Below are 25,767 nucleotides of genomic sequence, written 5' to 3' on the forward strand. Positions count from 1 at the left end.
GAATTAGTTTGTGATTAGTGAAATATTGTTGGAAATAAATTTGTTTAGGGAAGTTAATTCTTTAATTTGTTACAATTGGTGTCAGAAGTGGGATTTGTAAAATAAATCTGTGAGAGCTTGGTGACAATCTTTGTATTACGGGGAAATCTGTTTAAAATCTGTTTTTCAGTTAATAGACTATAAGACTTATTTGTTCACGCAGAGAGACTGGTAATTCGTTGTGTTTCGCGAAGTGGACAGTCTCGGACTACGGAAATATAAACTGATAGACCTCACGAAAAATAATCTTGTAAAACTGAATAAGTGTTTTCGGACTCGATTGAAATAAGACATATACAGTTTTGTGGAAAATAGACAATAAGAGACGAAATGTGTTCGAGGAAAGTGCGCCTAGCGAACTTGAAAGTCTGCGAATTGAAGCAAGAATTGGAGGATAGAGAGCTAGTACTGGAAAGAAATCAGTACTTCAGAAAAGACTCTGGGATAACTTGACTGAATCAGGAGAAGATCCCGAAACATATTTATTCGGAGTTTCTGGAGGTGATTTGAGTTCAATAATGAGCAAACTCGAGCAAACCGCTGAAAGATGAACGAGCTTCGCGAAAATTCACCGAGTTTAAAAGATGAACTTCAACAAAATTCTAAGTGCCTGGAGAAGAAGCTTCTAAAAAATTCGAAGAGTTTGGAAGACAAGCTTCTGGAAGATTCGAAAAGTTTGGAAGATATATTTCCAGGGAATTCGAATAGATTGAAAGAAGAACACCGAGAAAATGCAGAAGGCTTAAAGAAAGAACTTTGTGTGGAACGAGTCTACTCTAAGAAAGGATAGGAATAATCGCGACTGAGATAGACAAAATCAGGAAGGAAATGAACACGGAAGTAGAGGAAATCAAAGGAGGCGTACAGGCAGAAATCAGCAAGATTTAGGAAACAATTGGCAGGTTGCAAACCGAATCGTTAACTCTACCCACACCACAGAAAATACTACCGAAAACTCAATTCCGGAACTAAGTTTTAACATGGAAGAACTCCAAAAGACAAGGAAAGATGTCAAAGTCAGTTCTGAACCAAGAAAGCTCTCCAAGAAGCCACCCCAGTTCGACGGAAACATTTCTTGAGCAAATTACCGCCGACAATTCGAAGCTGCGGCCAGAGCGAATTCATGGAATTCAGGAGAAAAAGGCGGTAACATGGACACTGGCGTTGCGTGGAGAAGCAACGAATATTTTGCAAACCCTCACGGCTCAAGAACAGGACCATGACCAACTTATAAAGCATCTCGAGTTACGGTATGGGCAGGCCTTCCTAGAGCACGTTTACCATTCACAGCCGGAAAAACCACTGACAGAAATCAGGAGAATCTCTACAGGAATTTGAAGCCGACATTGCTCGATTGGTTCGTCGAGCATATCCTGCTATACCGGAAAATGTAATGGAACGGTTAGCAGTTAAGGCATTCTTAGACGGACTTCGCGACCAAGAAACGAGGCAGTCCTTGATACTGGGTCATCCCAAATATTTCGTGGAGGCATTGGTAAGCGCCCTGGAGTTTGAGGCTGCAAAACAATCCTGCCAGGACAAAGTTCGAACTATCGAAGAAGATGGATAAATGCCTGCTGATATTGAACCTGAGAGAAAACAAATAAGATGATGGAACTGTAGGAAAACGACATAAAACGACTGATTACATATCAAATTGCTGGTTCAAACAGATAATAAAACATCATAAAATAGAAGTTTAAAAAAATTATTGAAAATCATAAAAATTAACAGGTCATCAACATTTGCCATTTCTACGTAAGATTTGCAGTACATTTCTACATGGTCCAGACATGAATTTATTACATTTGTTACAAATGTATTTTGTATTTCGATCACGGGAACGATGGCAAACTTGAGACCTTACTTGACCATTTTGTTTAAGTCTTTTGGATGGAGGTTCCACAGTTTCGCCTCTGATCTTCGAAATCTGGATAGTTTACTAACAATGCTAACATTATCGCTCGTTTCATCACCATTATATTCGTCAATTTCATCATCACTTCCTATTTCATCCCATAAGGACTGGAGACGGGCCATTTCTCGCTCATAATCACCTATTTTCATCAAATAATCTGAAAAACTACTCGATTTAGTTTTCTTTGAATGCGCACAATTTTGGAACGTATTGAGACACGTGGGATTTCGTGCACCCTAGTCACATTATAACAGGTCTAATTCAAACATACGTCAAACGACAACTAATTTGATATGTGAATATGAGAGTGGAGACTATATGCAGAAGCTACTAAATATATCCGACGCTGGGCTGCCAATTTCAAAAAGTTATATGGAATTTTTTACGGCTGGGGTATGTCACAACCCACGTGTCGGACGCAGGATTAAAAGAACCAACACGAAAGCAGAAAAACTAGAGGGAGTCGTTGAGAAGGGGCAATCGTCGGCCTGTATCTAACAGGCCCCCGTAAAAAACCAAGACCATGTCCCGATGACTGCTCACATTGCCGATGAGCAGAAGAGAGGGAAGCAGCTATTTGTTGAATTACAGCTGTGGACGACAATTGGGAGGACAATAAGATCAAGGAAGACCAATCCCAATGGAATTCCTTGACCTTGGAAAACGGAGTTCTGAAGCGGGTGTTGGAGTCTGAAGACGGTTGAGAAGAAAGGCGCCACACAGTGGTACCCAAGAACAGACGACGGGAAGTGCTCAAAGAAATCCATAATGGAAGCCTTTATCATCGCTAACGTCCTGGTAAAGGAATGGATATGTCTATTCGGTGTCTCATTGAAGCTGCATTCAGACCAGGGCAGAAATTCCGACGTAGTCTCTGACTGCCAATGAGACTGGGTCCAGTACCTCCACCTGTTCCTGGTGGCCTATCGTTCAGCAATGCACGAGTCAACCGGCCAAACTCCTGCCAGTATTATAATGGGCCGAGAGCTGCGGCTTCCTTGCGATCTGAAATGTGGGACGCCGCCAGAACAAGATACTGCGGGGGAAGACTATTTTCGAAAACTACACCTCAACGATTTGATCTCCACAAACTTCATTTGAAAAATATATCACAACATGTTTCGCTAAGACATTAGCTTCTTCAAGTGATTTGTGACGTCCAAGATAAGCTGAAAAAGCTAATGTCCTAGCGAAACATGTGATATATTTTTCAAATAAAGCTTGTGGAGATCAAATCGTTGAAGTGTACTTTTTGAAATTACTATGGATATTCATCAAGTAACGGCCGAATTAATAAAAAAAAAGGGAAGACTATGTCAGCGAGCTTCGGCAGCAAATGGACGACATCCATGAACGAGTCCGTCTGAACATCCGTAGTACCAGCGATAGGATGAACAAGGCCTATGACATCAAGGCGAATGCTGGAGGATTCAAAATCGGTGACCTAGTTTTGGTGTACAACCCTAAGCGACGCGGTGGTTTATCACTGAAGTTGCGGAACTCGTGAGAAGGTCCGTATAAAATCATGAAGAAGATAAGTGACCTCGTCTACCAAATCCTTATGCTGGAAATCACGACCGAGTTCGCGCCCTCGGACCACCAGAGGATGAAATGACGTTCCAGAAGTTCATGTATTTATACTCGAACGGACAGAGGGTCGTACATGGGGTAACTCAAGAAGAGCCATGAGACCTTTTCAAGGTTCTAGTTGATTACACACTAGCTCACTGCATGGCAGAGGATCTCCAAATGTCCAGGAGTATCGCTGTGGTGTTCAACAAGAAATTCGGTCAGCTCCAAACATTACGAGAACAGAATCCAGAAGTCGAAGGAATGCTACAGTTGTAGAAGGGTCAGAGAAACATTCTCTACTTGTGACCAGAAAGCATTCTCATCGAGACGAACCGTCCTATGAAGACGTCTGGAGGAGTCTTACCAGACTGAGGGGTACGATGCTCGACCAGAATCTTGTGGACTTGGCAATCCTGAAATTAGCATCTGGGTTCGACAGGCTGGATTGGAGAATTGTGAGAAGCGTGTTGAAAACGATATTCAGATCCAGCGGCATCAAGATTTCGGTGTGCGATAACCATTTTCCACGACCGAGCATGAAAATTGTGTAATGTTACTTTCATCGAACTCCACAGTGTCCTCTTCGGCAATGTAACGAATCTGAGGCCGCCCCTAACCGATATGCCAGCCGACTCAGCGAACAAACACATGACATCACCGCGAAAGGATGCAGTCGGAAATCGCCGGTAAAATTCTTGGACCGAACTCACTACAAATGTCTAGAAAGGACCGTTACCGAGCCAAGAGGATAGTTCAGAAAGTGAACCGAGCTGTAAACAAGAAATTCAAATAGTGGAAATAAATTGAGCGTTAGTTGCTAAGTGTTGAAAATAAATCAGTTTGTGATTAGTAAAATATTGTTGGAAATACATTTTTTTAAGACAGTTAATTCTTTAATTTGTTACATTATTTACATTTTTGAATGAATGCATATTGAGTGAAAGATTTTTTCACCTCATGGTAGATGAAATGAAGATCTAGAGAAGAGATACGCGCGACAGATTTCGATTCATGCACCATCTTTCAACATGTGTTCAAAGTTGGGTCAAATCCATTTCTGTTATCTAGAGTTCTTGACAAAACAAGCGAACCGGTTGAAATACCAGGATCTCTATGTAGTTATGATTTTTAGAAAAAAAAATTGTTTCATGAGTTGAAACATCAAACTGATCAATACAACAAACTGATTGATGATGAATTTTCTCATACTCATATAGCAAGATTCTTCAACAGAGATCCCATGTGTATTATTTCATAAAGTTCTTTACGGACCCAATATGTCAGTTTTGAAATAGATATATAATATTAGCACATACTCAAAACTTACTCAATCAACCAATATGCGAATAATTTTTCCCCTTGGGAGTTCAAATTCATATAATAAAATATATTTAGTATATGCATTACCTGTCATTTTCATATTCACAAATAAAAAAAAAATTTTTGAATCACGTCTATATTCTCCTATACAAATATTGATCATTTAACCTACCGGCTTAATGACCAAGATATGAAGATCCATAACATTTGTACCAGTATGGCCGATCTTGATTAAATTTTTCCCTTCATTGTACATTTCGTAAAACCCGTAAGCATCGTTGTTTTCCAAGTACGATTCTGGGTTAATATTCTGCGTATTTTCCAGTGAATCGAAAGTTGCTATTGCCCCGGCGGCGTCTGTTGGTCCATCTATTCCATCTGTTCCGCAACTAAGGAATGAAATATCTGCCGATTTTATTTCAAGCTTATTAAGTTCGACGAAAAAGCTAGAGATAATTGTTGGTTCCTTCCACCCTTGCCGTTTCCAGTTACGACGACTGTCGGCTCACCTAAAATGTATTAGATAATGATAATTATGATCATTTGATATTTTATTCAAAGTAGGCGAATGTAAAAATATATACCTAACACGTATAATTATAAGTTGTTAACTGAAAACGAGAGAAACAAGAGAAAGACATGTCTCAATGTAATCGATTTAGTTATGAATACATATACATACATAAAATACAGTGTGTCAATTTGAATGCGTCCTCGATAATTCGACCCTTGTAGAAAATTTGAAAATATGCCAAAATACTTGTTTCTCTCATACTTTGTATAAACAATACAGTGCAGGAAGAGCAATTGGATACGCCGATGATACTACAATATTTTATCAGGCGGATACTTGGGACGAATTGAAAAACATGGTGGAAAAAGATTTTATTCTCATAAATGACTGGTTTTGCCAAAAACTGTTTACTGTCAATTCGGAAAAAAACTAAACGTATCACCTTCAGTTGCAATAAATCCGGAGCTGCACCTTTCCATCAAATTGTAGTAAACTTTCCTGAAAAAACATTATATATTGAATCTTTAAGAAGCATTTGTTATTCAAAAACTGCGTAAAATTATTTATCAATTCAAAACTCTTAAAAAATGTTTGCCCATCATCGAATTGAAAAAGCTGTACTTTTCTCTTGTTGAGAGTCATTTGAGAAACGCTATTACGGTTTGGGAAAACACATCTAGGATATATTTGAATCTTTTGGAAATAATCCAAAAAAGATTCATTCGGCTAATTCTCAATAAACCCCTTACATTTTCTTCCAATAGCCTGTATAAAGAGTAAATTTTTTAGATATTGGACAGCTATATTACCTGTGTGTAAACGTCAGATTTCATTTCTGTAACTCAGAACCAGCTAAGTCAGAACACGAATATAATACACGAAATCGAAATGTACTCCTACCCATACATTTTAAAAAATCAATTTCTCAACGAGCCTTTTCATGTGTTTCGTTAAAATTTTCTAATTCGTTTCCTGAAACAATAAAAAAATTAATAATAAGCATTTCTTCAAAAAAAGCTGGGGTTATATATACTCGAACGTGGGAGATATTTTGTACAAATGCTGAACTAAGACTTCAAATACTTACCACGACTTACACAACTTTAACGACTGAGCTCAACGCATCTTTCGCAGATAAAATTCTCCTTACTCATTCTTTTTTATCATATTACTATATTAAAATATTATTACAATGTTTATATACCTACCTGTTATTTTATTATAAAACTTCATTGAAAATTCATTATAATTCTTATAGATCTGTTCAAAATTAATTTCATGTACGTTTTATTGCTATAACGAAACAAGTACTTGGGTACTTGGGATCGTTTGTTTACTGTCTTATTCATTTAATAATTATTTCAAAATGTATTTATATTTTGTATTCTGTACAGATATCTTTTAAGTGAAAAAAGTTATTATTATTATTATTGCATTTATGATGCATTGCTTTATGATGCATGACTTATTGATTTATATACACATGCATTCTTAAATTGTTACAATTTTCACATTTCATAAATTTTTATATTATTTTTAATGTTGTCATTTTTTCAAAATATTACATGCAGTTAGCAAAATCACTTTGGGATAATATTTTAATGAATAGGAATAAAAGAAACTGAAATTTTATTACATAACGGTAAATGTTTAAAGTATTTTTACTTCTTATATCCAACAAAATATCAAAGAAGCTTAATATTTTGTTGAAAATAAAAATATTAGAAAGAATATAATTTACCTAAGCTATCAATTGTTGGTAGTACGGAGAAATAAACCTGAATCATTGATCTGGTCATCGATCTATTCTATTGAATACAATCCAGATACCGTAGAAAAAGGCCCAGGTGAAGCATTTTTGAATTTTATGTTGAATTATATTACTGACCCATTGTACATCCTCCCGAGGAGTTGTCCTCCTAGGTCATCGTCCATCCTTTCCTTTCCAGGAAAGTAGACTGGTCACTGGGAGACATCTCCTTTATATCGGCAGGTGTAGGTCAAAACTCACCGAACACACACTCTCTTAATGACGATAACTCCGGGCACTCGCATAGGTCATGCCTGACTGTCTCATCTTCCTGTTCACACATCCTGCATAAAGGTGTGTCCACTAGCCCCATATTATGGAGGTGTTTCCTTAGTTGACAGTGGCCAGTCAGAAATCCTACTGTTAAGCGTATATTTTTCCTAGTCATTGCTTCGGCGCCAGCTTCCCAGAGTCGCCCAAGGTGATCCTGGCAAGATTGCATTCTTTGATTCCATCCCATCTCTCTAAGGATTGAGCATGGGTGTAACATTTGGCTAGTTCCGCAATTGTCGAAGTCATCAGGCCGTAGGTGCCACTGGGTCCTAAAATTCTTAGTTCAGCCGCTTCCTTGGCTAAAGAGTCGACAATGCGATTACCTTTACTCCTGTCGTGCCCTTTAACCCACCTCAGGATAATGTAATAATTACCCAGGCTTTGGCTAAATCTTGGTGACACTCTAGTACTAGCCTTAACTAATACATATTCACACTTCAATTTTTAAGGAGTTTCCATTCTCACAATGAATAATAAATCCCGATTCTCTTGGAAATACCATGGGAAACTCCTCAACTTAATTTTCCGTTTGAAGAAAACGTAATTACTAAATTTCCAGTGGAAATTGGAATTTTTTAAATTCATAGGCGTCTTTTCAGGTTTTCATATGATAATGAAAAACCTGAGATTTATGATATTGTTCATAATTTTGTAAAACTGTCATAGAATAGTGAAGTTGAATAAAATTGGTTTCGTGTAGTATACTACTCTGTTAGATTCAACTGTTTCAGAGATAATGAGTAAAATTTCATTTCAAAAAATCTTTGAAAACATATATTTTTCGGTTTTTTAATCAATGAAAATTTTACCAAAATCATCCCTGTATATATCTTTCTGACTTTAATGAAGTCAGAAAGATATATACAGTTAACCTGCAGTTAAAAAAAAATTACTTTCATAGGTTGAATATTTGAGCTACTCCAACCATGAGTCCATTTGTTAGTGTCAACAACAAGCATTTTTAACAAAAGTCAAAACAGTAGTAAATATTACTCCAATTTCCCCCATATGAATCCAGGATGATAGGAAGAAGTTGATTTTATTGCTCTGAAGTATCGTTTTAAAACAAATCTTATGTCATTAAAGGAAACATCATCACAAGTGGATCGGAATCGATTCATCCAACTGAAAAGTGAACTCCAGTTCGAGTATACCCTAATCTTCCGAAAGATTTTATTCGCGAATGGAAGTTGAAAAAGTTCACCCTACCTGCAAAGATCAAACAAATCCCTCTCGAGTAATCCATATCGAGAACTTCCCCAATAAAATCTTGTTCGACACGCAAATCCTTGGTGGAAGTTTCTAGAAAAACTTTCAGTTTGTCCTTGTTACTTGAGTTGTTAATTACGGAAGTCATGTTGCATGCCAATTGAGCATAAATTCTAGCGATTTCCTTTACGTCGCCTTCAATTTCAGTTGAGACTACGGCTGATTGAAATCCCTTGTTCAAGGCTTCTTGTTTCGCTGCTTCGGCAGCTATTCGGTTGTTACCTGTGTAAAAGAAATTTAGCTAACTCAGATAGGTAGATAAATATTATTTCAAGAGTTCAAGAAAGGTAGTCAATACATAACAAGATACAGAAATAACTACATTGAAAGGATATATCTTCAGGAGAGATTTATTTTGGGAAAGAAAGGTATTTTTACTTTATTCCTCTGCCTTGATATACAAATTGGGGAATATTTCAAGATGGAGAGGTAGAAAGCCAAAAAACCTTTATTTTCCTAAAAAACAAAGATAACTGTTTCGTCACCCCTCCATAATTGGTAGTAGTAAAGGCAGATGTACATTTTAGACACATCTTTTGGTATGTATGTACCCAACTGGTTTGGGTACACGTTTTAGTTTTTAACTTCTGTGTAAAGAAGTTCAATTCAACTTGAAAAACTTGGCCAACTTCATTGCAGGCTGGGTCACCGAAAATTTATCTTAAGGCATAGCCATGAAAAAATTTTCACAAAAAAACTAGTAGTTTGTTCATACGCAGGAGGAGTTCAAAGTCAAAAACCTCTTTTTGAGAATAGTTTTCGATGCTAATGGAACGTTTTCCGAAATATACAAATATAAAATTTTACTTGAAACTTTATCGACTTATTTAAGTAAATCTGGGAATATCGTTCATCAAATTTCATAGAATGATATTTTATCATGTGTTTCCACGAGAAAACAAAAAAATAAATCAAGTTATCGAGGAGGCCATTCACCTCTCCATCCTAACCGACGACTTCGAAATCTGCCATTCGGATAATAACAGACAACTTGTAGTGTGCAAGAGAAGGACCGTCTTTGGCAGAGAAAGATCTAGAAATAATCAAAGATTGGTTCTACCATAAACAGCTTTCATTAAACTTCAACAAAACCTATTACTTGCCATTTTGTAATAACAAATCGACATTTCCTTAATTTAATCAAATAACTATCCATAACTCCTTCAAGCTAATCATATAAAGTATTTAGGGGTTCTCATAGATCTTTACATGAAATAGAACTCTCATATTGAGTATATTGTAAAAAAATTGCGATGAATACTATGCAAGTTTCGTCAACTGAAAGATAGATTGACACTAAAAAAAAAATAATTCACTTCAGTTTGGTTCAAAGCCATTTTATATATTGCATAATAGGATGGAATTGGATATCCAAATCATACCTTCGCCCACTGGAAGTCATTCAAAGAAAATTTTGAAACTGGTTTTGAATAAACCGCCCCGTTATCCCAGTTATATGTTATGTAAACTATTGAGAGTATTCGATCCTAGACAGCTGTTCTGAAAGTCACAGGTTGTGTATAATTTTTTACCAGAAAACTCTTGTGCTGATTGAAATATTCAATAAATAAATACATGCGCTGCATACGTCGCACAAAATTTTGTGGAATATTTGATCAGAGTAATTAGGAGTCGATTTGAAAGTTGACAAATAAAATTCATTATTGATGAAACTACATGTCATTCGATTTCATCACGTCACTTTGTTAACTCTTGTTTTGTTTTGAATATTACTGGAGTTTTTTCCCGAAAACTTCCTCTTGAAGATGATCACTTGGTGAACGAAACACGTGCCGAAGTGTTAAAATAATGGTTTGGTGTTGGGAAAAAACTCCAGTAATATTCATTACTACACCAAAGGTTCCAAACAGTGCATCACAAGTTGTTTTGTTTTGTCTTCCACAAATTTTATTGTGTATATATATACTTTATAATAATATCATAAATGTGAAAGTTTGTGACGGATATTCTGTGTAGGAAAATGTTATTTCTCGGATTTAATGAAGGGACTGTAGATCTATTGAAAAGTTACCTCAGAAATCGGACTCAGTCAGTATGTCTGGATGGAAAGTGTTCTAGTGCTTTACCTGTTGATTATGGAGTACCTCAGGGCTCTATCCTTGGCCCAATTCTGTTCTACACTCAGTTATATTATAAATTGCCTACAAGTAACTGGCAGGTGGCAATGGAAAAAATTAACAGCGATCTACAAAAGTTACTGGATCTATCTATAGCCCATAACCTGAACTTGAATTCTAAAAAATTCCAGCTGATACTTTTCGACCCGAAACACAAAAGATGGGAAATAGAAGAAAGAGGTGAAATCCAACTTGGACAAGACTAACTACAAACAATTACAGAAAGCAAGAACTTGGGTTTATGGCTAGATGCTGATTTGAGATTTCACAAACATAAATTCACTTTGTCGTAGCTCATACAGTATCTTACGCCAGACATATTGTGTAGATTAGCATATTACGATATAATCTACGGGCTTGCTTTGATACAAACTGATTTAAATCGCTTACAAAAAATACAAAACAATTGCATTCGTCTTTTTATGGTGTGAGAAAATTCGACCATATAACCCCCCAGTTCGAGGAGTCAGGTTGGTTACCGATTGCTTAAACTTGGCAGTTGCACCTACTCGTCAATACACATAAATTCCTCATTAACATGCCAAATTATATTCATGAAAGATATAAAACTTTCAAATCACAGAATAAACCGTCACACTTTTATTATCCCAAAACATTCGACAGCCTGCTTTTCTTGTTTTATTTACAATTCTATCAAACAATATAATGCTCTGCCCAGTGAATTTAGACACTACTCCATATAATATTTAAAAAAAAGTTGAAAACATATCTGAAGTCTTCTGGATGTATAATATATTCATGTTATGCCTTGCTCATATGGTTTTCCTTTTGTCTCACCTTTGTGTATGTTTTGCTATATATTTCACCTTATTTAAGCTAAATAGATTTTTAATATTCACTTTGGAATTTATAACCTTTGCTTTTTCTTAGTTTCACAAAGATTCATGAACTACTCACTTACCAATGTATACTAGGTAATTATTTTTATATTTCTATATGAAACATGCTATCCCCCAGATTAAGTTGTAAAACAGCCTCGGCTGAACTTCGGCCTTTCATTGATTTTTGTATTTACTTCTTCTTTATAAACAATGTATGTCAATGAATAAAGCCCATTTACTATTATTATTATTATTGAGCAGGAAATGCGATGATCATAATGATACTCGAAAGGTAGAACTGAAAACTCTGATGTAGAATGACATCTCTCTCTAGGATGTTCGCCATCTATGGAATCGGCAGAAGACTCAATATTGAAGATAAACATTCCAAGGCGGTTTATTGCAATGCCAAGCTCCGACATCGACCGCCAAACGAGATTCATCGTCTGTCTTCCACTGCAGCTTTCATTGCAAGACAACTAGATAGATTTGTCAGTTCTTTCATTGAATCAACCATACTCAATCGATAATAAATATTAAGAGTTGTCTTGTGAATCCATCAGTAGGTTGATGGAGTTTGTTTCAATTCATTCAGTGTTCAGAATATTATAACTTTTTATATTTTGTGTAGACGTTCAAGATCTGGCAACATTTGATGTCTTTTATTACAATAAATACCGACAGCAAACACTGGAGTTTTTCTTGTTTAGTTTAGAATAATTGGAAAAAACATAATATTTTATTACTTTTATTACATTATGCAGTGAAATCCAAATTCGAGTTTATGAATGGAAATCTTGGAAACGATAAGGAATATAAAGTGTTTCAAATTATGTCAAAGTTGCCTATTTAAGGTCTTATTAAAGAGTTTCAACATATCGATTATATCATTTCAATTTCGATTACATACTACAAAAACAATTTTTCTCAGACAGATAATAAAATAAAACACCACCGAAAATAAGCGAAAAACGTTTTAACAATTGACTGTTACTGCTGTGAGCGCGATACTTTTTTTCGATTTTTTCAAAAAGACATGAGAAATGAGGCGAAATTTGTTATATTGTAGGAGGAGCAAGACTTCACATTTTTTTTTGTTTGGAGGGATATCAATCATATTTTATCTTCTCAGATTCAAATTAGGAACATCAGTTCTGGATGTGATTTTCCTGATATTCCGGGTTTTCAGTCCTGAGTATTTTATAAATCCTTCAGGTGTGAAGACACACCTGAAGAAGCGATTATATAGCGAAATACGTATTGCGTTTTTATATAACTGTTTAGTGAAAATCTCACAATAAAATGTTCCTAAATACCTACGTCATGGATTTTCATCAAGTATCGGCCGATTTCATCACATATCATTTCTTTTAGTTCAAATCATCGTACGACCGTGAGTATCGTTAGAAGAGACACATGAAAAGAAAGTACATTTGAGAGATTATTATTTTTGGATTACATGAATTTTTTTTAGAGGAAGGAAAAAATAATCATAAATATCGATAAAACACATGATTTCAGATAGTAATTTCAATTATTGTTATGCGTATCATATGCGATGTTACACATAGGTCAAACTCGAAGAGTATTCAAAACACGCATCATAGAACATTAATAAGTATCCAGAATGGAAAAAAGAAGTCAACCTATGTTATTCACCTCCTTACAGGTGGGTATCATGAACTCAAACACTTTTAGATGAGAGGTTTTGAACTCAACTTTCTGGAAAGTATGGGAATCAATTTGAATATTGAAAAATTTGCAATAACTCAATCTTTCTTATTTTTTTAATATATTTGCTATCTGATAATCATCAATTTGCTATCTGAAAATCAATCATTCGAATTTTCTAAAATAGTACCTAACTAATATAATAAGAGTAAGTGGATAACTGTATTATTTCTGTTAAAAGAAGCTGTTGTGTATAGAGAAAAAGGTCGCAATTTTTGCAATGGCTTCTCTGGTGAAAATCCCACAGGTACTGTAATAATGAGTTTTGAAACGTTCAGCTTCTTTCATGCCTTCTCGAGGTTTAAAGATTTGAATGATAATGGGAAACGGAGTAGAATGCCCAAAAAGTTTTCTCCCGAAATTAATGAAATGTCCTTAAATGATAAACAAATAATCAAAAAATTGGCAAAATAAATGTACTTGATGAAACTCCACAATCTCCATATTATTGTAAAAATGTTATCTAACAATTGACAAAACTACAACACGTGATTCTTTCATTATATGCTCATTCATATGAGTTTGTATACAGATATATGGGCGTTTTACTGGTACAGATAGGCAATTAGGCAAGTTCGTTGAATATACCAATTCCATCCACTCGTCAATAAAATTCACCACTGAAAGGAAGGTAAATAATACAATGAATTACCATGACTCAACCATTACGAAAAATAACAATAAACATGATTTTGCAATTTTCCACACATCATCTTACACGGACATTATCATACATAATTCCTCCACACACCTTTACATAAAGCAGCTGCATTCAATAGTATGCTTCACAGACTATTGAATATTCCATCGTCTGAGAATAATTTTCAGAGAGAGCCGAGTTTGATCAAACAAATCGCGGTCAACAACGGTGATAAGGTAGATATTACAGACAGATATTATTGTCCAAAAAACTACAAAAGCAAGTCATGGATCAGATTTACCCAAATTCAAGATGCGATAACGTCAGCTAAAGGACATTGTCATATTTGGGTGAACTCACCAATAATATTGCAGGATTTTAAGTAGCTTACGTAGCTTACAGAATGATTGATAGGTAGTCTAAGTAAATTTATCAAAAACAATAAAGACAAAACTTCGGTGTCGGATGGATCTGAAGTATATAAGCTGACTTGTGGCTCTTGCCCAAAACTGCGTATTGGCCAAACAGAGAGAACATTTTCCCAAAGAATTAAAGAGAATAGAAGTAGTTTTGTAAATAGAAAGACCAATTTCACATTTGCAAATCATCTTATAGCAGAAGGATACGAATACGACCTGTTATATTCAGAATTGAAAAGTTTGAAAATCATTCTACTAGAATATTCAGAAGTCAATAGATTCGAGAGTTCGGGTGATTTACTGAATGCTCAATTAGAATTGAATAACTCCCTGTTACTGAATATTTTTTCAAATGTGGAAACTGGTACATGAGATCAGGTAATTTAACTCATTACAATCTCAGGTACACATAAAACAATTAATGACCAGGTAAAACTCAGGTACTTGAAACGTAGGTACTTCAAATTGTGAAATAAGGTATATAAAGTATTGAGAATGTATAAATTAATCAGTGAAGACATGCCCGAAGAAGCCATTGTATGGCGAAACACGTGTTGCGTTTTTGAAAAACTGTTTAGTAAATATCTCATAATAAATTATTTTCTGAATAACGTTAGTCTTCATATAACATGGAACGTTATTTTTATAAATTATAAAAACGGCGCAAGAACAGATCAATGTAACATCACCTACTTGAAAGACATCGATCGTGTAAATATTTCAATACAGAATAAAAGTTTAATTTTCTCGAATATTTTGTCAAAAATCATTACATTCTCTCAATAACTTCCCTATTCATATTTTACAATTCCAACGTATTACAAAAAAATCATCACAAGGTAATAATTTCAACTTTCACAAATACCTACTTTCATTGATATTTCCTTTATCGTTGAATTCCAGTTTATTCACCGCTATACCAAAAAAATACCAACCTATTATGAAGGTCTTGACGTGTTCGAATTCCCCATCCGAGATGGATATGCCGCGGGTCGTGAAACCCGATTTTCCTTCTGTACGACAATTTTCATTGAATGTGGAATTTCCTCGAATAAATGGTATTTCTTTAAAATCAAGCTCGCACTTTCGGCTGAATCACTGTTCGGTATTGTTGGGCCGCTAGCTATGAAATCTAATGGATCTCCAATAATATCCGAAAGCACTAGAGAAACGACTCTACACGGATAGGCTAACTCCGCCAAACCCCCTCCTTTCATAATGGAAATTCGTTTTCTGACGCTATTCAGTTCGTAAATGTCAGCTCCTGAAAATTTTAAAAAGGGTAAAGTTGCAGCATTTCATTCAAACTTACGAAATAAGTAAGTGAGCTTTCACTAAAAGTATTCATCCAATAGATTTGAAGATATTCAATGAATGGTACTCATTCATATTTCCCAAAAACCGAGGTTTGCTTGAACCTCACTTTTTGGATTCTTCCAGATTTTCTAACAGCAAAGAGCTCTCATCTATTTGCCTATCTTTGGTTTGTGAGAGAATCGTTTAAAAAACAACTATAAATATAGTTTCAGTTGATATGTCAAAAAGAGTGTTTCTACCACGCCACTGAAGATGACTGCCGCAGTTGCAGTTGAAACGCTTAGTTGTCCAAAGTTTTTTACCCGCATCCAAATCAATTGAACCGTTCTTGAGATTAGCGCCCACAAACGCACAGACAAATCGACAACAATTCTAAAAATAATTGTTTTTGAATCTATCGAGTTATTTAAAATCATAAATGGTAATATCTTTCATGTATAGACACCGATTAATCACTTTTATTATATTGGTGTAGAGTAGAGATCATTCTACTGAAATTATGTTTTCATATTGTTTCAAATATTCTTAAAAGTTCTTTCATTTTTGTTATTATTATATATAACAATTTAAAAATAACCAAAGCAGAAGAATCATGAAATAAAAATCAATTAACAGAATTTAGCCTTTGAAAAGAGTAAAAAAAAATCCTCAAAAGTACTGCTTCGTACCTTCCTGTTCATAAAAAAGACATATGCCTCCTCACTCACAAACGATTTTGTTGAAATTAGGGAACACGTGTGAATCTTTGTGTTCATGCCACGTGTAATATGATGTGATTCGAAAGTGCATATAGATTATAATGACAAGTAGCCACATTGTCTGCTGCATAATTGCTCATCATATCTAATCCTTCTAAAGAAAAGTCAATGGCAACATTCAGTTTGCCTCTGAATCTTTCTGTTGAAGAGAATAACGACATTGGGTTTTCTCATTGATAATCTCATAAAACAGTAGATGACTCTAATCACATTTGCACCGTAATTGTACTCTTTTGTTCCATAGTTTAACATAGACATACAAACAAATGATTTTTCAAACTGAATCACAAGCCAGCTGTCAGTGTCAACCGTTTTATCATATCTCTCTGTGGTCTACAGCCACATGGCTTTTACCAGTATTTCAAACCATATAACGATTTCATTATGTAAATTTCAATACTCTTCCTTATGTCATTGAGGAGTCAGACCTTTTTGAATTTGGTGACTTATTTTATTTTATTAACATGTTTCAACTGTTTGAATGTGACATTCTTTTCGACACGGCCATCCTCACTAATAGTTAGTTATGCCTTTTTGTATCAAATTTATATATATATATATATATATATATATATATATATATATATATATATATATATATATATATATATATATATATATATATATAGTGGGGTACCTTTAACTGGAATAAATTCAGTAGAATTGTAGCAGAATGTTCCTTGCAAAATTCCTGAGACAGGTCGATTTTGTTTCAAGAGAGATACATTTCTACATTCTAATAATGAACCAAATTACATGCATCCCTTACATAGGGTAGCTACCCCCTAAATTTTTTTGAATAGCAATAAGGGTTGATTTGTATTAAATTTTAAAGACATTATTCCTCTAAACAGCAGTGCTCGATTTTTAAAATTTCGTCGATTAGTTTCCGAGATACTATCAATTTAATAATTTGCATAAAAAATTAGCATTTTTCAAATTATCCCCATGTCTTATGAAAAATGCGCAGCTTTGAAGAAAATGTTTAAACAGGTCGATTTTGCCTTCAAGGGAGAAACATTTTAACAATGTAATAAATCAAATTACGTACACTCCTAAGCAGGGTAGCTACCTCTAGAAAATTATTAAATAGCAATATAGGTTGGGTTGTAATGTGCTTTAGAAACAATTTATTTCCCTTAACAACAGTAATCGATTTTTAAAATTTGATCAAGGAGATTATAGTGAACTATCTAGTTTTACAATAAACATAAGGGTAACGGTTAAAAAAAAATGGTACAAATAAGATTTAATTTAATAGATGCTCAAAGTGTTCACCATGTACATGCTGTAGATGGATTGGCAGAAGAGGTGCAATTGAGTGGCCGGCACGCTCTCCTGACCTTACCCCACTAGACTTTTTCTTATGGGGATACCTCAAAACCAAAATTTATGTAACGAAACCAGAAACCATACATGAACTCCAAGAACGCATTAGGCATGAAATCCGTCAAATATCTCCAGACATTTTGAAAAATGTAAGAAATGAGTTTTACCATCGGCTTGGACTATGCCAGCATGTACTTGGTGAACACTTCGAGCATCTATTAAATTAAATCTTATTTGTACCATTTTTTTTAACCGTTACCCTTATGTTTATTGTAAAACTAGATAGTTCACTATAATCTCCTTGATCAAATTTTAAAAATCGATTACTGTTGTTAAGGGAAATAAATTGTTTCTAAAGCACATTACAACCCAACCTTTATTGCTATTTAATAATTTTCTAGAGGTAGCTACCCTTCTTAGGAGTGTACGTAATTTGATTTATTACATTGTTAAAATGTTTCTCCCTTGAAGGCAAAATCGACTTGTTTAAACATTTCCTTCAAAGCTGCGCATTTTTCATAAGACATGAGGATAATTTGAAAAATGCTAATTTTTTATGCAAATTTTTAAATTGATAGTATCTCGGAAACTAATCGACGAAATTTTAAAAATCGAGCACTGCTGTTTAGAGGAATAATATGTCTTTGAAATTTAATACAAATCAACCCTTATTGCTATTTAAAAAAATTTAGGGGGTAGCTACCCTATGTAAGGGATGCATGTAATTTGGTTCATTTGAATGTAGAAATGTATCTCTCTTGAAAACAAAATCGACCTGTCTCAGGAATTTTGCAAGAAACATATATATATATATATATATATATATTATATATATATATATATATATATATATATATATATAATATATATATATATATATATATTGCTGAGTCTTTGAAAACTCACCTCGTTTTGACAATTCTTTTATGACTCTTTGTTTCTCGTCTAAAAGTATTGGTGGTATTGGTAAAGGAAGAAGTGCGGATCCTCCACCTGTAATATATAATATCTATTAGTTACTGAGATAAAAATGTGTAATTTTATTTTCACTCAAAAATCATCGAATGAGCTTTTCGACCTACTGGAAGGAACTCAGTGGTTCATCTCAACACCATAGTGAAGTATTTTCGAAGATGTAATAAAATTATCTAAATATTGGTAAGACATAACCCATCAAATATACTGTTTAGTTCTCTCTTGAAAACGTTATTTATCCCAGTCAATAGAAAATGTTTTTATAAAAAAACTTATATTCGATATATATCAAAAATTTATACTGATATAAAATTTTCAAGTAACTTTATATTTCAGTGAATGAATACAAAATTATGAAACGTGAAAGTATCAACATTCTATCCACTTTTCAGGAATATACCTACTTCAGAATTATCATGAATTTTGATATGATGGTCATCCTTCTATTGTCTGTTATCCCATGTGAATAGATATTATTCATCCTTCGCTTCTTAAAGATGTTCAATAACATTTAGTAATTTTTCCACTCACGACAAAAGTTATCTTTATCTGAATTGAACCATACTTATCAATTTTTCTACATTATTTGAAGATCCAAGAAAAAAGCCAGCGGTCGGAACTGCAGAACGTATTCAAACTCTCTAAATGTTTCCTCTATCAAAAACTGATTGTTCAAATTTTTTACGATTAAGAGTATTTTTCAACAGATCCAATTGATCTGTTCCACTTTCCATTCGTGTGCAGAGCAAGCACTAAGTGGAATGAATTCCGAATTATATTTTCATGACATTTTTGTTTGTGAGCCTAGGCTTAGCTTTGGTTTTTCTCTTTGGAAGAAAAAAAATTGTCCCATTGTCACAAGAGTTTCACTTGAATCGTCTTTTTCGGGCTGATATCTTCAGGATGGTCACGATTATTGATTAACTTGTTAGATTATTTCTGACTTTCTGCTTCTAATTGCTAAACAAATGAAAATAACTTGTAATTATTTCATCTCTTCAGTCTTGAATTGACATTTTCAGGTAGGTGAATTGTATTACTTTTCTGGAAAATCATCCGGGCCACATCATTCTAGATTTCTCCCATTCTGCTACAAACTCCGACTGCATTTCAACTTTATCAATAAATCGTACTCCCTATTCTATACCGGGTGTCCCACATTTTATGTGACAGGCAATATCTGGTTTGTTGAAGGAGATACACAAAAATGTTTCATACAAAAGTTTTAGGAGTTCATGAGAGCTATATTTTGATATAATTTTTGAATATACAGGGTGTTTGGTGTAGGTGCTACAGACCAAAATTCCATTTTTTAAAATAGAACCCCCTGTATATCATTACACATTCAGATGCTACGTTGAATTCTGATATTATTTAATGTTTGGTTTTTGAAATTCGGTTACGGCGTTGTTGAGTTATTGCACTTTTCCTTAAATATAAAGTTTCAAAAAAACTTATTTACTCGTACACGAATCCAGTCTATATTTTTTATTAAAGTGAACTAGACTGAATACAAACCATTATTCTCACCTCTACGATACGATATCGATATCAGTTGAATATAATATTGAAATTCTTGAGAATGTGACTAACTTGAGGGTGAATTGCTTTATATTGCACAATTTCATCAAGTAGCTTATGCTTGTTGATGCCATAGTAATAAATGTTGTTGAATTGTATCTACTTGTCAGTTCGATTCAGTGATTCTTTGCAAAACAGTAACTGTGTTCTTTGAGCGAAAACTCCAGTATGCCTTTCGCGTCTAGTCCAAGTGATTGCATTGATATGTTATTAATTTTTGGGGAATGTCAGAAAAACTGCAGTCAAGCACAACGTCTATACCAAGAACGTTTTCCAAACAGACCCATTCCGTCACGAATGACTTTTTCGAGAGTTGTAGAAAAATTGCGAGCTGGGTCATTTCCTTCTACTATAAAGCATCGTCATCATACAAGATCTGTTAGAACTGAAGATTTAGAGATCAATGTGTTGGCTTATATTATTATTCATCCACATATTTCTATCCGTACTCTTGCAGAAGAAGTCTGTGTGAGTAAATCTAATATACAGAGAATTCTGAAAGAAAATAAATACCACCCATTCAAAATTAAGTTGGTACAAGGTTTGAAACCCACGGACTTTGAACGACGACTTGAATTCATTGCTTGTATTCAGGTAATATTACATGAAAGTCCTAACATATTCAGTCAAATTTTGTGGAGCGATGAATCGCGATTCCACAATAATGGAGTTGTGAATGGACATACAGTCACTATTGGTCTCAAGAAAATCCCCACTGGGTCCGCGAAAGTAATTTTCAAACTACTTGGGGTATTAATGTATGGTGTGGATTGTTCAATGACCGCATCATAGGACCTTACTTTTTCAATGAAAATCTCAATGGATTGCGATATTTACATTTTCTAGAAAATGATTTGATCCAGTTGATGGAAGATATTCCCATAGCAGAACGACAAGGAATTTGGTGGCAACAAGATGGTGCTCCTCCTCACAATTCACAGGTTGTTACTGAATATCTGGATAGAACGTACCCAAATAGATGGATTTTTAATAAGGGTCCAATTCGGTGGCCGCTCGTTCCCCAGATTTATCACCGCTTGATTTTTTCCTATGGGGTTATTTAAAAGATATTGTTTTCACTACTCCCCCTTTGAATGTGGATGATCTGAAAATGAAAATTCGACTAGCGTTCAGTGATATTACGCCTGATATTATAAGAGCGACTTGTACGAGAGAAGTGATTCGACGTTTCGAAGCCTGTATAATATCTAATGGGCATCACTTTGAACAATTTTTATGACTTACTTCTAGGTACCTACCATTCTTATGAAATGATTTATCAAGTTATATTATTTACATTGTTATTAATTAAAGATTTGTTTTCGAATACACCTCTTTCAATTTCGCAATTGTTTCATATTCAAAATGATTCCTGACTGAATTCCACAACTCAAAATTGAAACCATTACTTCGAACACCCAAAATTTTGACTAATTTTCATGTGATCTGATGTAGAGAGAATAATTGTATGAGATATTTTTAAAAATAATAGTCGTTCTCAAGACTTTACATTTTAACAACGCCGTAACCGAATTCCAAAAACCAAACATGAAATGATATCAGAATTTAACGTAGCATCTGAATATGTAATGATATACAGGGCGTTCTATTTAAAAAAAATGGAATTTTGGTCTGTAGCACCTACACCAAACGCCCTGTATATTTAAAAATTATATCAAAATACAGCTCTCATGAATTCCTAAAACTTTTGTATGAAACATTTTTGTGTATCTCCTTCAACAAATCAGATATTGCCTGTCACATAAAATGTGGGACACCCGGTACCTATATGGGTGATGAGAGAAACTTTCGTCTCGTCAGGAAAAAATGTGAAGTTATGGAGAGAACATTTTCAACTTCTCTTTTTATTTCTATAGTGTATTTTTTATAGAATCAGTCCAAAACAAGCACTGTTTCCAAACACCAGATATAAACGCTTTTATCTTTCATTCAATGGAGCATTTTTTTTTTGGTTTTAGAACACGTTGCTCTGAAAACCACATGATTTTATTGCTCCAATTGAGTCATATGGCTCTATCCCTGAATTGGGAGGTGGTGATACCTATTGAAGTAAATTTGTAATAACTCTTCAGTAATTAATTGTACTAACTAGTCGGAAATTTATTTTCATGGTTATTCAGTTTGATGAAAGTGCCAAATTTTCATTTATTCTACTTTCACATATTCCAAAATATACAAAAGATTATTTTGCAAAATAAATTGAACAAGCGTGGTTTATACATCAGAATTAGCTTTAGTTGAATAAGATACCTGAATTGAAATGGAGATTTTAAAGATATATTAGTTCTTGAGAAAGAAATGTTTTTGGCTTTCTTCAACTGAAAATGTAGGAAACCATATATTCAAGGGAAAGAAAGCGTTTAGTTTTCAGATAAATTCTCCACAGAGACGTGTAGGATCATGTTGTTTCATAATTTCATAATTCATATCACTTTTTTGATATGCATTAAATGTACTTTCATATATAAACTGGAATGAAAAGCCCTCTCGAAACAACTACTTACATAAGATAATTGAATTATACAAAAATTACGTTTTCCCATTTATTTTGTATTCAAAACATTCGTTATGGAACTGAATCAGATATTATTCATAGAACTCTACACAAAATCATATATGAAAGAGTCACGATATGAAATTTTACTTTCACGGAACACTTTCATGATCAATGACGAACTTAGAAGTTTCGTTTCAGCACCGTTCTGGATAACATTTGAAGAATAAGCACTCAATTCATTCAAAACATCACGACTTTATGTCACGGAAGATTTAAATCTACTCATGTCACGATAACAATACGTGAAGTAATTTTTTGCTTATTTGATTAAATCCCAGCCATAGAAATCTCGTTTGAATTGAAAGGGGTATTTTTGAAGAAGGTCTGGTTTTTGGAAAATATCTCACATTCATGCTTGAAGATGCAGAAGAAGAAAGCCAAACAATATCTTTCCCAGCATTCAAAATGATATAGTAATTCGTTTCATGATATTTCAATAGTGAGTTCTCGAATACTCATCAGACTCCTCGAATTGAAATATATTCTGATAAGGAGGATTTAAGATAAGATATCTTATCAAGAATATGAATGGAGGTGGTTGACAATGTTTCATGGTGTGTTTCATCAGTTCGGACTTCCAATGTCTAATATAATATAAATTGATTGGAAATCCCTAAAAAAAATTAAAAAGATAAACCGAAAATAACGATTTTATTAAACAAAAAAACTGTAATTACAAAGAAATAACAGACAAGCAACAACAAAAAAAATAAAAAATTGAAATATTAATAAAAGCTGAAAATAAAAAAAAATATTAACAAAAATGAAAAATTAAAATTAAAAGATTCCAAATCAAGTTATGTCACGACGTTTCGATTGTGGATACTAACTATTAAAGTTCGAACTGATGAAATAAGAATATGAACTATTTTTGAAGCAATATAATATATTTGGTGATTCATTTATAAAATGATTTTTGAATATGTCATAACTTTGTGAAACATCCTGTAAAAATACACAAATTATGTTCGTTCACTTCATCCGTTGACCAGTTTTGACAACAATATAATATACTGGGTGATTCATTCATGAAATAATTGTTGGATGTGTCATAACATTGTGACACATCCTGACCGGTACTGACAATGCCCAATAGGCTGAAACAGCTGTCTACCAGTGGCTCTTAAATTGAAATCAATATGGGAATGATAAGAATAGTACTTGATTGGTCAAACCACTGACAAAACTTGGCATATATAGGAAGTAGTTAGTAACAAGTGCCGCATTTGCTCAAATGAGAAAAAAAATGTATCGAGGAAAATTTGGAAATCGAACAAAGTCTTACCGGAAACAAGTACAATGAGCAAATCTGCTTCCGTTAAACCTTCCACCAATCCCTGAATCATTTTTGCTCCTCTCAAGGCATTTTCGTCGGGTAAATTATTCTTTGCTCCTTCCACATATTGAATTTTCGTTCTCGGAACATTTTGGTACTTTTCGAATATTCCTTCTGGCACGGACACTATTCCCCTCTCAAGTTGATTTCCTAAAACTTTTTCTATTTCGGTAGCCATGCCGAGTACAGCTTTACCGAAACCTACTACATAGCATGGCTTAAGCAGTCGATAAGTTTGTCCTCTCACCACTAGATTGTGCCCGTATAACTTCACCTCATTCCTTATAAGCTGTTGGGGCTCTACGGATTTCACTGATTTCATAAAAATCTCTTTCAGTTCTTCAGTTGTCATCTTTCTGGCATGTTGTAGTAATGATTTACAGCTTCTGTACACATTAGGTGAAGTCACTAATTTGAAATTATTACGGAACATGAATTTGTGCTATTGAAAAACGGAATTATCTTGAAATTTATTATCAACTAAAGGTCAGCCTGGCAGCATTGCCATATTTCTTAACACAGAGCCGGCTCTAGGAGGCATAATAACATACAGAAACATTGAAAATTAACATAACGTTATAGTAACAATAATTATATTATGTTAATTTCAAAGTGCCTTTTCATCTTTATACAGGGTGGCACATTAGGACCAAAAAGTAAAAGTTGCAGCATACGTCATGATGCATATCCTGAAAATAGTAAGTACAGGGGTAGTTAAAAAGGAGGAGTGCATAAATGAATTTACATATAGTATCGAATTCATAATAGCCATTGATTGATTGAGATGTCTTTAGATAGCAATACATATCTGAAGATATTGACGATATCTAAACTTTCATCTGATTAGAAATGATGTACATAAACTATCGAACTCAGTTCAACCGATGGATAAAAAATTTGATGTCAACAAAAATGAAATATTCTAAATGTTATCTAAATTTCTTACATAATTTAACCAAAATTTGGAAGCAAAATACCTCTGATTCCAGATGATAGTATAATTTTTGCATTTTAAAACATATTTGATAGTTGTGAAAGCTTTTATATACGAGGATATAATATATGCACTTCATCAAAAAAGTGTTGCAAGATTTACACAAAAAAATAATTTCTAAGAATATACTCCATCACATTTAGTTTCATGTCAGTTGAAATGAGCCAAACAACGAGAATGGAGGTAGAAATTTGGGCACCGGAGTTTCCGAAAGGTAAACTTGTTGATGCCGAGTTAACTTATACCGGTGGAGATGATATAGTCATATCAGTTGTATGTCGGAAATATCATAGGGAAGAATTCAGATTCACGAAAACAATGACCTTTATACATTCGACTGAAGTCATTTGATATTTGGCCAGTAAATACCAAACACCAAAGGAAATAGCTGAGGCAATATTCTTCTATTCTGGC

The 25,767-nt window shown here is 34.0% G+C and overlaps 1 protein-coding gene across 1 annotated transcript; it reads right to left on the reverse strand.

Annotated features, from left to right (window-relative positions):
- Positions 1–4,969: 4,969 nt before the first annotated feature.
- On the reverse strand, positions 4,970–24,964 carry LOC111511465 (glycerate kinase). Its single transcript, XM_074182633.1, is given in 7 exon segments — positions 4,970–5,290; positions 5,293–5,358; positions 8,656–8,937; positions 15,421–15,463; positions 15,466–15,749; positions 18,796–18,882; positions 24,309–24,964. Coding segments are annotated over 7 exon segments (1,524 nt in total). The 5' UTR covers positions 24,793–24,964; the 3' UTR covers positions 4,970–5,012.
- Positions 24,965–25,767: the final 803 nt, after the last annotated feature.

This window comes from Leptinotarsa decemlineata, unplaced genomic scaffold (genome assembly GCF_025532065.1).
Source record: "Leptinotarsa decemlineata unplaced genomic scaffold, Ldec_3_MD MMD2_tig00026328_RagTag_RagTag, whole genome shotgun sequence".
Lineage (NCBI taxonomy): Eukaryota > Metazoa > Arthropoda > Insecta > Coleoptera > Chrysomelidae > Leptinotarsa > Leptinotarsa decemlineata.